Genomic DNA, 15,786 nt, shown 5'->3' on the forward strand with positions numbered 1-15,786 from the left:
TTTTATCAGAGTTAAGTCACAGGAGGTTGAATTTCAGGTACTGGGAACTCAGGTCGAGATTGGCTTTTCTGGGAGTGTGGTAGGGTGCAGCTGTGGCGCGGTCAGTCCCACAGTGCACCCCGGGGTGGAGTCCTGGCCGGGCTTCTGACCGCACCTCCCTGCTCATGCACACCCTGGGCGGCAGCAGGGGATGCTTCGAGGGCTCCGGTCCCTGCCACCCCCACGGGAGACCTGGGTGGAGCTCCTGACTCCTGGCTTCAGCCTGACCCGGCGCTGGCTGTTACATGGGTTTGAGGAGTGAACTTGTGGGTAAGGGCTCACTGTCTGTCTCTCTGCCTTTCACGTAAGTAAAGAAAAAAAAAGAGAGAAAAGGTGGGCCACTTACAGATACCTGTGTCTTGGCCACTGATTCCCAAGCAGTGTTTTGTTTGTTCTATGCTGTGTTAAAAAAAAAAAATTGAAGCAGTATTTAAAAAATCATCCAGTTTTATGTAACACTTGGCTTCTGCTGAGAGAGTTTGGATCTGGAAATAGTGGGGCCAATTTCCACCTGGCGGTGCTTGGCCAAGCTGTGTGGCGGCTGCCTCAGTTTACCCTGGCCTCCACTGGGCCACATCCTGGTTCTGCTGGCATTGAATGTGTTTCCTTATGAAGTAAAGGAAGCCCTGGTCTAAGGGTAGATTTATGATGTCGCAAGGCTGGGCTCGGGCTGGCTGGCCCCGCGGGTGAACGCCGCCCCAGAGCTCTGTGGGACGTCGGGGCCCCGGCTTTGTGTCCTGCACGCTCCTGCGATTAGCATGCATCCTGTCCTGGATGGAATTCCGGGCCCCTGTGCGTGGTCGGGCATGCTTCCCAGGCACGTGGGCCCAGGACAAAGGGGGAGTTGTTAGGGCCTGTTACGGGTGGTTTAGCTGGCCCGCGGCGGATGAAGCAGCCTTGGCCTGAGCTCCTCAGATCAGTGTTTTAGGAAGGCAAGAAGTGACTTTGCCTTCCTTTTCTTTCATTCATTTATTTATTTTTATTTTTTGCCAGGCAGAGTTAGACAGTGAGAGAGAGAGACAGAGTTAGACAGTGTGTGAGAGAAAGAGAGAGAAAGGTCTTCCTTCTGTTGGTTCACTCCCCTAATGGCTGCCATGGCTGGCGCTGTGCCGATCCAAAGCCAGGAGCCGGTTGCTTCCTCCTGGTCTTCCATGCGGGTGCAGGGACCCAAGCACTTGGGCCATCCTCCACTGCCCTCTTGGGCCACAGCAGAGAGCTGGCCTGGAAGAGGAGCAACTGGGACAGAATCCAGCGCCCCAACCAGGACTAGAACCTGGGGTGCTGGTGCCACAGGCGGAGGATTAGCCTAGTGAGCCGCGGCGCCAGCCCCTTTTCATTTATTTATTTGTATTTATTTGAAAGGCAGAGTGACAGAGAGAGGGATAGACAGAGAGAAGGATCTTCTGTCTGCTGGTTCACTTCTGTCTGCTGGTTCACTCCCCAAATGCCCACAATAGCCAGGGCTGGGCCAGGCCAGGCCAGGCCAAGCCAGGCCAGATCCAGGAGCCCAGAGCTCCATCCAGGTCTCCCACTGGGTTGCAGAAGCCCCAGGACTTGAGCCGTCGCCTTCTGTCTATCAGCGTGTGCAGTAGTGGGGAACTTGGATCGGAACAGAGCCGGGACTCGAACCCCGGCGCTCCAATTTGGGATGTGGGCGTCTCTCAGGCAACATCTTGTCACTGCTGCAAGTGTTCGGCCCCCATCTGTCACTCTGGTGGTTTCTGATTGCTTCTCCCTGTCCCGTAGACCTGTGGGGACTTCCCGGGAGCTGCCTGCCAGCCCTGACAGTGCCTCCTCGTTTCTGAGAGCGAGTTTCCCTCTCGACTGAAGTTCAGAGCAGGCTCTCGGGGAATTAGTAAACCTGCAAGCCTGCCTCACAGAACTTTTCACGGCACAGTTAAATGGGCTCGTAAGGGGTGAAGTAGCAGCTGCTTGAAAGTATGAACGGGAAAGTTCTTTGTGAAAGCAGTGAGTGAGAAGAAAGCGTCCACAGACCTCTTTGTTACTCAGGTGGTGCATAAGGAAGGTGTGGACAAAGTCAAGTTTTTAGCTTAGGCAGCACTAGGTATTTGCACTGGATTAGACTGAGTTGGACTTTGATTTGCATAATTAAAATTAATAATCAAAGACATGGAGCCGGTGTTGTGGCTTAATGGGTTAAGCTGTCATCTGCAGTGCTGGCATCCCATGTCGGCACTGATTCAATTCCCGGCTGCCCCACATCCACTCCAGCTCCCTACTAATGTGCCTGGGAAAGCAGTGGAGGATGGCCCATATGCTTGGGTTCCTGTACCCACGTGGGAGACCTGGACGAAGCTCCTGGCTCCTGCCTTTGGCCTGGCCCAGCCCCGGCCATTGCAGCCATTTGGGGAGTGAACCAGTGGATGACCTCTCCCTACCTTTCTCTTTGTAACTCTGCCTTTCAGATAAATAAAACAAATCTCTCTTTTTCTTTAAAAGAGATGCATGCTGGTCTTAAAAATATTCCAGTGCTATAAAAGGCTAGAAGTAAAAGGTAGAAGTGTTTTTAAAAAATATTTATTTGTTTGTTTGAAAGGTATAGTTATAGTAGAGAAAGAAAGAAGGAGAGAGGCAGAGAGAGAATCTTTCATCTGCTGGTTCACTCCCCAGATGGTTTCAAAGGCTGGAGCTGGGCTGGTCTGAAGCCAGGAGCTTCTTCTGGGTCTTCCACATGGGTGGCTGGGGCCTAAGCCCTTGGGCCTTCTTCTGCTGCTTTCCCAGGCACATTAGCAGGGAGCTGCAGGGACTTGAACCGGCGCCCATATGGGATGCTGGCACTGCAGGCGGTGGCTTTACCTGCTGCGCCACAGCGCTGGCCCCAGAGTGTCTCTGTTGCAGCATTCCCTCCAGCATCGCTGTGTTAAGTGCGCAGGGCTCAGAGTGGTTAGGCGTCCAGGTGGGGTACAGGTGAGGACGGGAATCTCTGGTGATGTGCAGAGAGAACTGTTGGCAGGGGAAACAGGTGGCGTTGGCGGTCAGGGCAGCTCCATCGTTTGGCTGCTGTAACAACACTGATCTGAATCACTGGCTCGTGACCAGCAGGGGCTTCTCCCTCCCAACCCAGGAGCTGATGAGTCCTGGGACAGAGCAGTGGCAGGCGGGTGTGGGTGTGTATGTGGGTGCGGGTGCGGGTGAGGCCCAGGCCCCGCTTCCTGGTCCAGTTCAGAAGCCGCCTGTCTGCTGAGCACCAGGCAGCAGCTGCACGGAAGGTGCTCACTCTCTGGGGTCTCACTGGCAGGAACCCTGACCGCTATTGAGGGCTCCGTCTTCACCAGGTGACCACTTCCGGAGGCCACACCTCCTACCACCTGGCTCTGGGGCCAGGTTTCCTTTTTTTTAAATATTTATTTATTTCTTTGAAATTCAGAGTTAAACAGAGAGAGAGGAGAGGCAGAGAGAGAGAGAGGGAGGAAGGGAGGGAGGCAGGGAGGGAGGGAGGTCTCCCATCCGCTGGTTCACTCCCCAATTGGCTGCAATGGCCAGAGCTGAGCTGATCTGAAGCCAGGATCCAGGTGCCTCCTCCAGGTCTCCCATGCAGGTGCAGGGGCTCAAGGACTTGGGCCATCCTCTGCTGCTTTCCCAGGCCACAGCAGAGAGCTGGATCAGAAGTGGAGCAGCTGGGACTCAAATTGGCACCCATATGGGATGCCGGCTCTGCAGGTGGCGGCTTTACCCGCTGCACCACAGCGCCGGCCCCGGGAGGGGACTTTTCTTCCAGGGCTGAAAGCTGCTGAATGCAGGCTGACTCGAGGGCTTTATCGGGACAGGGTGGGGTCTGAGGAAGAACTCGCTGCCGTCGGCGCAGTTCCTTCAGCTGCAGCAAGCAGGCGCCAAAGCTCAGCGTATCCCACCGAGGCTGCGTCGGGGCCGCGCTCAGAGCCGAGCACACGGAGAAGCCGTCTCCCTGAGCACCTGTGTGCGAGGCCTGGTGGGGACAGGGGCTGGGGGTGCAGCTGGGACTGGGACCCCAGTTCTGAGCTCCAGCTTGACCCCCACGTCGGGTGTAGCTGGAATGACTCCAGGGTTCAGGAGTCAAAGCTGAGACAGCCGTGGCAGGTGTTCTGCCGGTGGCCTCGGCAGAGCCGTCTCAGTGGAAGGGGTGGGGCTAGGGCAGATGGACCCTGATGCTGCAGGAGCGCCCAGGTGGGCTCAGGGAGGTTGTCATCGGGGACCAGGTGGGGCCTGTGGATGGTCATTCGCACTCTGTCCCCGGCTGAGGGCCCTGGCCTTTCCCACAGTGTGAGGGCGACGGAAGTTCAGGGACACGTACTTGAGATTTGCGTGTAGGGCTCCATCTGGGCTGGCGACACGTGATCCCGTCCTCCCCGTGGGTGCTCCATCTGGGCTGGCGACACGTGATCCCGTCCTCCCCGTGGGTGCTCCATCTGGGCTGGCGACACGTGATCCCGTCCTCCCCGTGGGTGCTCCATCTGGGCTGGCGACACGTGATCCCGTCCTCCCCGTGGGTGCTCCATCTGGGCTGGCGACACGTGATCCCGTCCTCCCCGTGGGTGCTCCATCTGGGCTGGCGACACGTGATCCCGTCCTCCCCGTGGGTGCTCCATCTGGGCTGGCGACACGTGATCCCGTCCTCCCCGTGGGTGCTCCATCTGGGCTGGCGACACGTGATCCCGTCCTCCCCGTGGGTGCTCCATCTGGGCTGGCGACACGTGATCCCGTCCTCCCCGTGGGTGCTCCATCTGGGCTGGCGACACGTGATCCCGTCCTCCCTGTGGGTGCTCCATCTGGGCTGGCGACACGTGATCCCGTCCTCCCTGTGGGTGCTCCATCTGGGCTGGCGACACGTGATCCCGTCCTCCCTGTGGGTGCTCCATCTGGGCTGGCGACACGTGATCCCGTCCTCCCCGTGGGTGCTCCATCTGGGCTGGCGACACGTGATCCCGTCCTCCCTGTGGGTGCTCCATCTGAGCTGGCGACACGTGATCCCGTCCTCCCTGTGGGTGCTGGCCAGCGGCAGCGAGCGCCTGCCCCGCCAGCCCCGTGGTCCCTGAGTGTGTACCAAGGGCTGCGTTGCTGAGCCAGGCGGCTCAGCAGGTGGCCTGTGAGGTTTCCGGGGACATGGGCCGAGGAGCATCCATGCTTCTCCAGGAGAAAACAGGTCTTCCCTGTGCCTCGCCCGCCGCCCCGCGTGGTCCCTCTCCCGTAGCCTGAAGGCTGCGCTTCCTAAGAAGAGAGCAAGGGGCTCCTTTCCTTTCTTCCTTTTCGGTACACTGAGCCTTTGGACTTGTCCTGACCTCGGGAGCCCTTCCAGGCCTCCTCCCACTGCTGCCGAAGCGAATGGCTGACGCCTGCTGCCGACAGGAGGTCGGAGGTCTGACCAGACTCTCGCTGAGACCGTGTCAGGTGTCTCAGACCAGGGCTGCTCCGGGGAGAATGTTTCCTGGCCTCTGCCTGCTCCCCAGGATGGCCGCATTCCTTGGCTCATGGCCCCTTTGTCCTCCTTCAGGGCCAGCAGTGTCACCTCTCTGGCCTCATCTGTCATCTCACCTCTCACCTCACCTCTGTCCTTTCACCTCTGACCTCACCTGACCTCTCACCTCTGACCTCACCTGTCCTCACCTCTGACCTCACCTGTGCTCTCACCTCTGACCTCACCTGTCCTCACCTCTGACCTCGCCTGTGCTCTCACCTCTGACCTCACCTGTTTTTTCATCTCTCTGACTTCATCTGTCCTCTCATCTGTGCCCTCTCACCTCTGACCTCATCTGACCTCTCACCTCTGACCTCACTTGTGCTCTCACCTCTGACCTCGCCTGTCCTCACCTCTGACCTCATCTGTGCTCTCACCTCTGACCTCGCCTGTCCTCACCTCTGACCTCACCTGTCTTCACCTCTGACCTCACCTGTGCTGTCACTTCTGACCTCACCTGTCCTCACCTCTGACCTCACCTGTGCTCTCACCTCTGACCTCACCTGTTTTCTCATCTCTCTGACTTCATCTGTCCTCTCATCTGTGCCCTCTCACCTCTGACCTCATCTGACCTCTCACCTCTGACCTCACCTGTTTTCCCACCTCTGACCTCACCTGTGCTCTCTGCACCTCTGACTTTACCTGTCCCCTCATCTGTCTCTTGTCACCAGCCGCAGACGACTCCCTTGCAGGACCCATGACATCATGTTGGGCCGTACCTGGATGACCTGGGAAAACCTCCCTGTTTCAGGGTCATTGCTTCCAATATCTTTGCCATGGGAGATGGCAAACACGTCTGTAGGTTCCTGGGGATGGAATGGGCCGGCTTAGGGCTGTTCTGCCTGCGACACTGTCCGTCCACTTTCTGATAGTGATGGTGGGGGTGACACCTGCTGGGCGCCCACCCCAGCTGAAAAGGGGCTTCTGGGAGATGGGATTGGCACTTCCCATCGGGCCTCTTGCTTGGCTCAGCCAGACCTACGCGCAGGTCCTGTTGGCCATTGAGGCTGGCAGCCTGGAACAGCACGCCTGGCCTCCACGAGTCTTGGTTTCCTGGAGTCTGTAGCTCAGCGGGCTGTGCCGTGGAGGAGCACGGTGGCCTGCCAACCGGCTTGTCTTACCTCTTCCTGCCACCCTGCCCCACTGTCGCCGCATCCTGTGGCAGGTGGAGGTGAGGGGCCAGCGGGGCCCACGTTCAGCCCCTGCCCCCTGCTGTGCTCCTTGCTGCCCACCTCTGCTCCGGCTCCGGCTCCGGCTCCTTCCCTCCCGGGGACCCCGGACCAGATTCTTCTGCAGACATATTTTGCTTGCTTCCCAGGCACTTTTTTTCTTTTTAATTGAAATCTACATTTATTTGAAAGGCAGAGTGATGGGGCGCGGGGTGGGAGAGCTAGCGAGTGAGCGAGCTTTCATCCTCTGGTTCACTCAAGGCTGGACCAGGCTGACGCCAGGAGCCAGGACGCTATCCGGGTCTCCATGTTGGAGGCCACCACCAGCTGCCTCCCAGGGTGCACATTTCAAAAAGCTGGAATCAGGACTGGAGCTGGGGCTCGCACCCAGGCACTCTGATACGGGATGCAGGCATCCTGCGTGCGACGCCCGCCCGGCTGCGTGGGATTTCAGAGCACGCAGATTAAGTGATTAATTAACACAGGATGAACAGCCTTGTTTCTTAGATGTCAGGGGCAGGTCCAGATTTCTGGTCTTTCTGGAGGAACTGGAAGCTCCAGCCACGCTGGGCCTGCATTCCTCCTTTAGAAGGTGGAGTGGACGCCCACCTGTCCCAGGCCTGCCCTGGCCCTCCCCTCTCGTTCGCTTTCCCAGTCCAGCTCCTGTGTTGGAGTTTGCAACCCCCCTGCCTCTCGGCGTCCACAGAGAAGCCAGGCTGAGGCTATGAGAGGCTCCCAGGGAGACCCTGCGGGGTCTCCTGGAAGCCAGGGTGCCGTGGGGTGACCTGGCCTCGCCTGGGCCACTGTCCAGCGCCGTCACCATGGGCAGCTCGTTCACTTCTCTGAGCCTCCATGGCCACATGGGCGGAGGGCGGAGCTCTCAGCTCCACACCGTTGACCTTGGGACCGCCCTGCGTCCTGTAGGTGTGGAACAGCGTCCCTGGCCTCTGCCCTCTGTGCCAGCGCTGCGCCCTCTCACGATGTGAGAGGGAGAACGCCCTGGCACTGCTGGGAGCCCCTGGGCGCCTGACTGCCCGGGTGAGACTCTGCTGAGAACCCAGCGAGCGGACTGCGCCGGAGGCCCTGCACGCCTGTCCCGTTCCCTCTGTCCCCGTGGTTTGGGGCTTGCTGCAGGTTCTTCCAGAAGGGGACCTGCACGTGTCTCTAGGCCAGGCTTGGGTCTGCGCCTGCTTTGGGCCGGGAGGAGAGGGTGAGTTGTGGCTTCCGGGAGCAGCTTTGAGTGTGGGAGCCCTGCAGGCGGCACGGCTTCGGGGTGCAGCCCTCAAGGTCCCCACGGGGCAGTGATTGTGCACTGCTCCCTCTGGTCCCCGTCCTGCCGTGGTGTTCGTGTGGGTGGCCTGTGAACCGGGCCCCTGGGCCGCGTGTCTGACCTTTGACTCCTTGTTACACCACAGGTGGCCCTGGTACAGTGGACAGAAAGCGTGGGCTTAACCCTGGTGGGCCGAGACCAGTCGTCCATGCAGCTGAGGACCCCTGGCGACCAGATCCTGAACTTCACCATCCTGCAGCTCTTCCCGTTCACCTACGAGAGCAAGCGCATGGGCATCATCGTGAGGGTGAGCGGTCCTCGTGGGGACGCAGGGACGCTGTGTAGCCCCACGGCCGGACAGCCTTCCTCGCCTCTTCTCAGCCCTCTCCACGGCCAGACTAACACAGGGCCCTTATCCCCCCACCCCCACCCCCCAGCAAAAGGAATTCACGCATCGGTTGGATGCTCCGCAGGTGGCCGGGCAGCTCGCGTGCACCCAGTTCTGGGGTGGCCGTTGTAGCAACGAAGGTCGGGCCGTTCCTGGCAACGCGATTCTGCGCTGTTGCTTCATTCATCGCTGTGTTATTTTACTGAGGTGAAAGTCATGTGATGTCTCATAGCTGTTTGAGGGACACAGGGCAGTTCCATGGGACCTAGCACGTTCGCAGTGCTGGGCACCTATCGTGTCTGCTGTCACCCCCGAGAAACCCTGCGCCCCTGAGCAGTCACTGCCCGCCCTGCCCCCGCCCAGCACCCCCGTCTGCTTCCTGTCTCTGCATTTGCCTGCTCTGATAAATGTCTCATACATGGAAGCGCTTGAGACCTTTCGTTTCTGGCTTCTTTGTCTTAGCCTGTGTTTTCTTTCCCTTTGAAAACTACATTTTTAATTTTAATTTAAAAAAATGTACTTGAAAAGTAGGTGAAGGGGTTGGGGAGAGAGGGAGGGAGGGAGAGGGATCTCCCGTCTACTGGTTCACTCCCTAAATGCCCACAACAGCCAGGGCCGAGCCAGGCTAAAGCCAGGAGCCGGGAACTCATTCTGGGTTTCCCGTGTGGGTGGCAGAAGCAGCGACCTGAGCCGTCACCCGCTCAGTGCACCCGCTGGTCACAGTGGCAGGCGCTCAGTGGAAAGTGGGCTGGGTCTGAGCAGTCGCCCCTGGGCTCTGCGCACCCTAGCAGCAGCTTGCCTGCCTCACCAGGCACCCATTATTTATCTGGGAGCCAGTGCCTCCATTGAGGTCTCGCACGGAGGTGACAAGAACCCAGTTACCTGGGCCATCACCCGTGCCTCCCAGAGTCTGCCGAGCAGGAGCAGGAGCCGGAGGCAGGACTCGAACCCGGGAATCACTTCTCGGCCAAATGCCTACCCTGATGTGATGTTTCCAAGGTCTATCCTCGTCATGCCATGCACCGCACTGCGTTCCTGTTCATGGCTGGCTGGTGCGTTGGTGGACTTGTGTGCCACGGTTTGCTGGTTTGTTCGTGCACTGGGTCTCTCACATTTGAGTTGTTTCCACCTGTTGGCTCCTGTGAGCAGTGCTGGGAGCTCTGGTGTGGAGCTCTGTGGTGTGCGCGTGGGCGTGGAATCGGTGAGCGCTGCTCGGTCGGTCACCCTGCTCCTGGACCAGTCCGGACCGCTGTCTGCTCGGCTGCACCGCTTCATACTCTCCCTGCCGGCACCGTTTGGCCGCATCCTCACCAGGACTTGTTCTGGACTGGTTGGAGCCTGGGTGCCCCCGTGGTTAGGGAGTAGCGTCTCACTGTGGTTGGTTTTGCATTTCCTTAATGACCAGTGATGCTGAGCTCGGGGACGGCTGTGTAGCTTCCTTGGAGAAACGTCTGTTCAGAGTCCTTTGCCCATTTTTTAACTGGATTGCCTTTTTTTGTTCACTTGTAAGGGTTCTGTCTAGGAATGTAGACCCTTGCCAGATTTTTGACTTACAAATATTTTCTCTCTTTTTGTAGGATGTCTTTTCCTTTTTTAGGTAATGTCCTTCAATGTAAAGAAGTTTCTAATTTTTTTTTGTTTGTTTAAAGATTTGTTTGCTTATTTGAAAGTCAGAGTTACACAGAGAGAGAGGGAGAGACTGGTTCACTCCCCAAATGGCCACAACCACCAGAGCAGGGCCAATCCAAAGCCAGGAGCTAGGAGCCTCTTCTGGGTCTCCCACATTGGTGCAGGGGCCCAAGCACTTAAGCCTTCTTCTATTGCTTTCCTGGGAGCATTAGCAGGGAGCTGGATCAGAAGAGAGCAGATGAGTCTCCAGCCAGCACCCATCTGGCAGTGCAGGTGGACGCTTAACCCGCCGTGCCACAACACTGGCCCCTCTAATCACGTATTCTTAACGGTTGTCTCTAACAATCCCAAAATTACCTGTGCATGCTCACTCAGCATCGTCATTTTGCCGTAGTTATTTTGGATTTCAGTTGATATTTTTTGAGCCTTTTATTGACGGACAACAAGACAGCACATGAGGGAAAGTCCAAACACCATCAGTGGACGTCCTATTTCTTTATATTAGTGCAGCTCCCAAAAGTGTTATTTAAGAGGAACAACACATGGCACTTTCTTTTTCTTTCTTTTTTTTTTTAAAGATTTATTTTATTTATTTGAAAGAGTTAGAGAGGTAGAGACAGAGAGCGAGGTCCTCCATCTGCTGGTTCACTCCCCAGATGGCTGCAATGGCCAGAGCTGCACTGATCCAAAGCCAGGAGCCAGGAGCTCTTCCAGGTCTCCCACGTGGGTGCAGGGGCCCAAGGACTTGGGCCATCTTCTGCTGCTTTCCCAGGCCACAGCAGAGAGCTGGATCAGAAGAGGAACAGCCAGGACTAGAACCGGCGCCCCTATGGGATGCCGGCGCTGCAGGCCAGGGCTTTAACCCACTATGCCACAGCGCTGGCCCCAACGTGCGTCATTTTCTAGCCCACTGAGCTTCTCTTGGGCGTCACCTTGAAGCTGTTGCGCTTGGGGCTGCTCTGTTTTTCTCCCACTGCCTGCTTCTGACGGGCAGGTGGCTACCCTGTCTTTGGCATGGATAACTCATTTGTTCTTGTTTTTATTTATTTGAAAAGCAGAATTACAGATAGGCAGAGGCAGAGCAAAAGAGAGAGACAGAGAGACAGAGAGAGAGGTCTTTCATTCTGCAGGTTCACTCCCCAAATGACCACAATGTCCAGAGGTGCACCAATCTGAAGGCGGGAGCCAGGAGCTTCTTCCATGTCTCCCACGTGGGTGCAGGGGCCCAGGCACTTGGGCCATCTTCTACTGCTTTCCCAGGCCATAGCAGAGAGCTGGATGGGAAGAGGAGCAGCTGGGACGGGAACCAGCACCCATATGGGATGCTGGTGTTGCAGGCGGTGGCTTTAACCCACTGCACCATAGCCTCGGCCCCCTCATTTGGTCTTTACCGTAGCCCAGTGAGGTGGCACTGTCATTACCGACATTTGACGGAGGAGAAAGTGCTGAGAAGCTCCTGCGGTGGACTGGGAAGTGGCCCAGGCTGTGAGGCTCTCGGTCCTCGCTTCTCACCCCAGGACCCGTTCACGGGGATGTGCTTCCTGGGTTTCCCCGGGTTCAGTGGCTGTGGGCAGTGCATGCACAAGATGGGCTGGGAATCCAGGTGCGGGCTCAGGGTCCGCCCCAGGCTGGGAGCCAGGGGTCTGTGCACCTGCTGTCATCTGAGGTTCTACTGAGGCAGGGTCCGTGTCCAGACAGCAGTGTTGTTGGCAGGATCCGGTTCCTTGTGAATCGCTGGGCTGGGGCCTGGCGTCCTCCCTCAGCTCACCGCCACGTGGGCCTCTCGGCAGGTCACCTGGCGTCCTCCGAGTGAGCAGGCAGAGCGTGAGCATTGGGAAAGTCACTGTCCCTTGTAGCCCAGTCTCAGAAGTGACAGACTGTCACTTCAGCAGGTTCTGTTCCCAGCAGCAGGTCACTTGGTCCAGAGCCATCCCAGAGAGCTGGGTGACTCAAGGACACGAACACCAGGGGGTGGGACCGCCAGGCTCTGGCTTAGAGGCTGCTTCTCCGGGGGAGGGCAGGCGGCCCCACGTGCTGCCGTGGGCATGACCCGGAGACACGGGGCGTGAACCTGCTCTGAGATGGCCCAGGTCAAGTGGCCTGTCTGTCTCGACTGCTGCCTCTCGGGCTGCGGCGCCCCGGCCCTCATCCACCCGAGCTGCATGGTGAGACCACAGCTTCTGCCAGCAGCTTCAGTCCTGGGGGCGGCTGTTGCCTGGGAAATTGGAGTCGTTATCTCCTCCGGAATCAAGTTTGTTCCAGCCTTTATTTTCCCAGTTCTAGGAACGTGGGCTCCGCTGAGGTCATTGGAGAGCTGGCTCATGGCCGGTGGTTCCAGGACCAGCCCTTCCAGGATAAGTGGGAGGTGGAAGGATGCTCCCTCCCAGCCACGCATCCCTGTGTCCTCCCTTCACGAGAACCAGGCTCTGGGCCTGGCAGTAGGGGCCGCTGTTGGACGGAAACATCTGTTTTTTCTTTAATATAGTGTGTCCCCCTTCCTAGATTATTTAAAAAAAAAATCCACAATTAGGGCATTTAGACAAATGAAAGTGCAAAGGTAAACTGCAGGAGTGATCCGGGCCCATGTGTTCACTCTGGGAGAAACCCTGGTCAGAGGCTACTTAGTTGCAGGCAAGCTAGGAAACCTTAGCTCAGGGTTAGAGCTCCTCTGGCTTGATTTAGCAACTGTTGCGGTTTACCGCCTCCTGTCTGTCTCAGCGACCTTTGCTGAACACCTGTGCGCTCCTGCGCAGTAGCAGGGAGTCCCTCCTTGCACCAGCTCCTTGCGTTGATCCCTGCCTCTTGAGAAATCAGCTGAGGCTAGGGAAGCCAGCCCCTGGCACCCTGTGCTTGTGTTGCTCCAGGATGCCCGTGCCAGCTGTTTGGCTTTTGTCGCATGCAAGATGCCCCCACTGCCTCCCATCACCCTGTCTTGGAATGATGGAGTTGGGTCGTTGGTGTAGATCGTTCCGTGTCGCTTGGAGAAAAGTGGCTTTTGCACAGGTGCCACATGCAGGCCACCTGGGAACCATGCGCTGCCCCCACCCCCCAGTCCAGCACCAGCGGCCGATCATTATGCGTTTACCGTGCAACTGTGCCGTGAGATGGGAGCGAAGTAAACTCGTGATGAACTTGGTGGGAGGAAGTGACTCAGGGCAGGAGATAGCGGATGCCGTATTTACATTGGATGAGAAGTCAGAGCTCGTCCCGGCCCCCTCCTTGGCGAAGGAAGCCGGGCCGGGGCGGGGTGGGGGCGTTCCTTCCTACAGCCACCTCGTTGCGCACTGGAGAGAGGAAAGGGGAAAGGCCTCGGTGGCTTTCATGCTCAGACCCCACAGCTGTCTTTGGCCCGAGTCCCAGGCAAGCAGAGAGCGCGAGCGCCTGGGAGAGCGCACGACAGGGCGGGGTGGGGGGGCGCTCTGCGAGTCAGCAGCGCGTGCTGTCGGGGGAGATGGTCAGTGATTAGCGGCCGTTCGGAAGTCACTGTAGAAGAGGAGACCAGACCGCTCCTCTGAGCCGGGGGTTTCTGTAGGAGTTTGTCCTGGGCTTCCCAGGGTAGCCGGGATTAGGCCCGAGGTGCTGCCGACCGTGCTGCGTTTCCACGTCCATCTCTGCTGCTGGCCGCCTCCCGTGTCTGCAGTCATCAAGGGAGGAGTGGGGCGGAAGCGGCAGCAGATGGCGCCCTCGGATGGCTTGTCCCGGAACACTTGGCATTGGGGGCCACGCCCCTGGCACAGTTGGCGTTGGGGGCTACGTCCCTGGCATGGTTGGCGTTGGGGGCCAGATGAATCCCTGGGTGTGGGCTGCACCCTGGGCCCTGTGGACAGTTTCACGGCGTCCCTGGCCTCTGCCTAGTGGATGTCGACTCAGTACCCCACGCTGTGACAATCGAGTGTCCCCAGACCATGCCAGATGTCCCGGGGGGACCACATCCCCGCCCCGCCCCTGCCTTGAGAACACTGGGCTACGACTCGCTCTTGGTGTCCAGTAGGACTGAGGGCAGAGAACTTGGCGCTCATTCCAGCAGAGTCGCAGCCCTGCAGGGCCCTTGGTGGTGTCTGGCCTCGTGCCACACGCTCCACGCGAGTTATCTCGTCTCGGCCACAACGACCTAAGTGGTCCGAGTTGTTGGCCTGCCCACTCCATCAGAGGAAACAGGCTTGGAGGAGTAACTTGCCCAAGCGCATGCAGCTGGCGACTGCTGGGCCAGGCAGCCGTTGGCTGTGCAGGGAGTTAGCACCACGGGGTAGCACTGGTGCACTGTGGGGACTGGAAGTCCGGGTGACGTGGCCGTGGGTAAGGCCTCAGGAGGCACGGGGTCTGGAATGACCTTTCGGTGATTCTCACGAAGCAGACATGGGGGGAGGCGTTTTTGTCGGGTGCCGGCGGGTGCTGTGGCATCCAGCACGCAGACACCCGGAAGGCTGCTCAGTGGCCGCACGGGGCAGCGTCCAGCCCGTGTTGTTGGGCCGGGGTCGGCGTCCACCCCAGTCGTGGGGCACCACGGGCCGCTGGCACGGCTGGTGCGGCTCCTGCAGCGCGGGAGTCCGTTCCTGCTGGAGTAAGAATCCCTTTAAAAAACAAACCCGCTCCTTTTGATCCTGCTCTTTTGTCATTTTAATAATTTTCCGCAGGTTCTGTGGCTTTTGCCCAGCCCGAGGCCCCCTCTGGCTTTTGATCTCTGGCCAAGTCGGAGCCCGCCACGCCTGCCGTGTGCTCTGCGGGGGCGGGGCGGGGGCGGGGCTTCCTTCCGCTCGCTCACTGCTCCCGCCTCTCTCCCCAGGACGAGTCCACGGGAGAGATCACGTTTTACATGAAGGGGGCCGACGTGGTCATGGCGGGCATCGTGCAGTACAACGACTGGCTGGACGAAGAGGTGAGTGCGGCGGCGCGGGCACAGCCCCCGGCCCCGCGGCTCCATGTGCGTGCGTGCGTGCGTGCGTGCATCCGTCCGTGCATCCGTCCGTCAGTGCATCTGTCCATCCGTGCATCCGTCCGTCCGTCTGTCCATCCATCTGCCCGTCCGTTTGTCTGTCCGTCCGTCCATCCATCCATCCGTCCATCCGCAGAGGCTGTCGCACGCCCGGGAGAGGACCCTGGGCGGGCAGCACACGTTTTACGTTCCGTGACCACAGAGTTCCAGTTTGGGGAACCCACAGGGGCCGGGCGGGAGACACCCAGGCAGGAGGAGGCCTGGGTGTGTGCGCCCCACACAGCTGCGCCGTGCGCGGCACGGGCATCACGGCTGCTTGCTGGGAACACGGGGAAGCGGCCGCCTCTCTGCCACCCCTAACAGGAGCGTGGGTTTGCGGGGTGCCCGGCTTCCCCGGAGCCAACAGCTGAGTTCAGTTCGGAGGCGCCTGCTGCACCCGGTGGGGAAAGCCCCTGGGCTGCTGCTCTGCGTTAGGGGAAGCGCTTGGCCGCCTGGCATCCCTGTGCCCTTGGACGCCGCGCAGCCACCTCCGTGGCCAGGCTCTCCTGGAGCCGGGGGAGGGCGTGTGGGGCGGAGCCTCGGCACATCCCCGCCGGCCCGTCTGTTTTTCAGTGCGGCAACATGGCCCGGGAAGGGCTGCGGGTGCTGGTGGTGGCCAAGAAGTGTCTAGCGGAGGAGCAGTACCAGGACTTCGAGGTGAGTTGTCCTGCGGCCTGCCTGCCCAGCTCCACGGGCACCCGCCAGCTCTGCCCTGGCCACCTCAGGTCCTTTCTGAAGGCCCGGCCTCCCTGCTGTGGGGGGCTGCTGCGCCTGCTGTCTTCTGCCTGGAATGCTCTGCCCCTAACAGAGCTCCGTGATCCACTCCCTCACCTCCTTTGGGTCTCAGCACAAATGCCAGTGCCACCT

At 59.1% G+C, this 15,786-nt stretch overlaps 1 protein-coding gene across 2 annotated transcripts in view; it reads left to right on the forward strand.

Annotated features, from left to right (window-relative positions):
* ATP9A (ATPase phospholipid transporting 9A) overlaps nucleotides 1–15,786 on the forward strand; it is a 134,421-nt gene that overhangs the window by 93,998 nt on the left and 24,637 nt on the right. For both annotated transcript variants that reach the window (XM_070051684.2, XM_070051688.2), the window contains exons 15-17: nucleotides 8,076–8,237; nucleotides 14,731–14,823; nucleotides 15,493–15,576. In XM_070051684.2, the coding sequence (XP_069907785.1) occupies nucleotides 8,076–8,237; nucleotides 14,731–14,823; nucleotides 15,493–15,576 (339 nt within the window). The remainder of the gene's footprint in view (nucleotides 1–8,075; nucleotides 8,238–14,730; nucleotides 14,824–15,492; nucleotides 15,577–15,786) is intronic.

This window comes from Oryctolagus cuniculus, chromosome 11 (assembly GCF_051225735.1).
Source record: "Oryctolagus cuniculus isolate XC-2025 breed Fujian yellow rabbit chromosome 11, ASM5122573v1, whole genome shotgun sequence".
In the NCBI taxonomy this organism is placed as follows: domain Eukaryota; kingdom Metazoa; phylum Chordata; class Mammalia; order Lagomorpha; family Leporidae; genus Oryctolagus; species Oryctolagus cuniculus.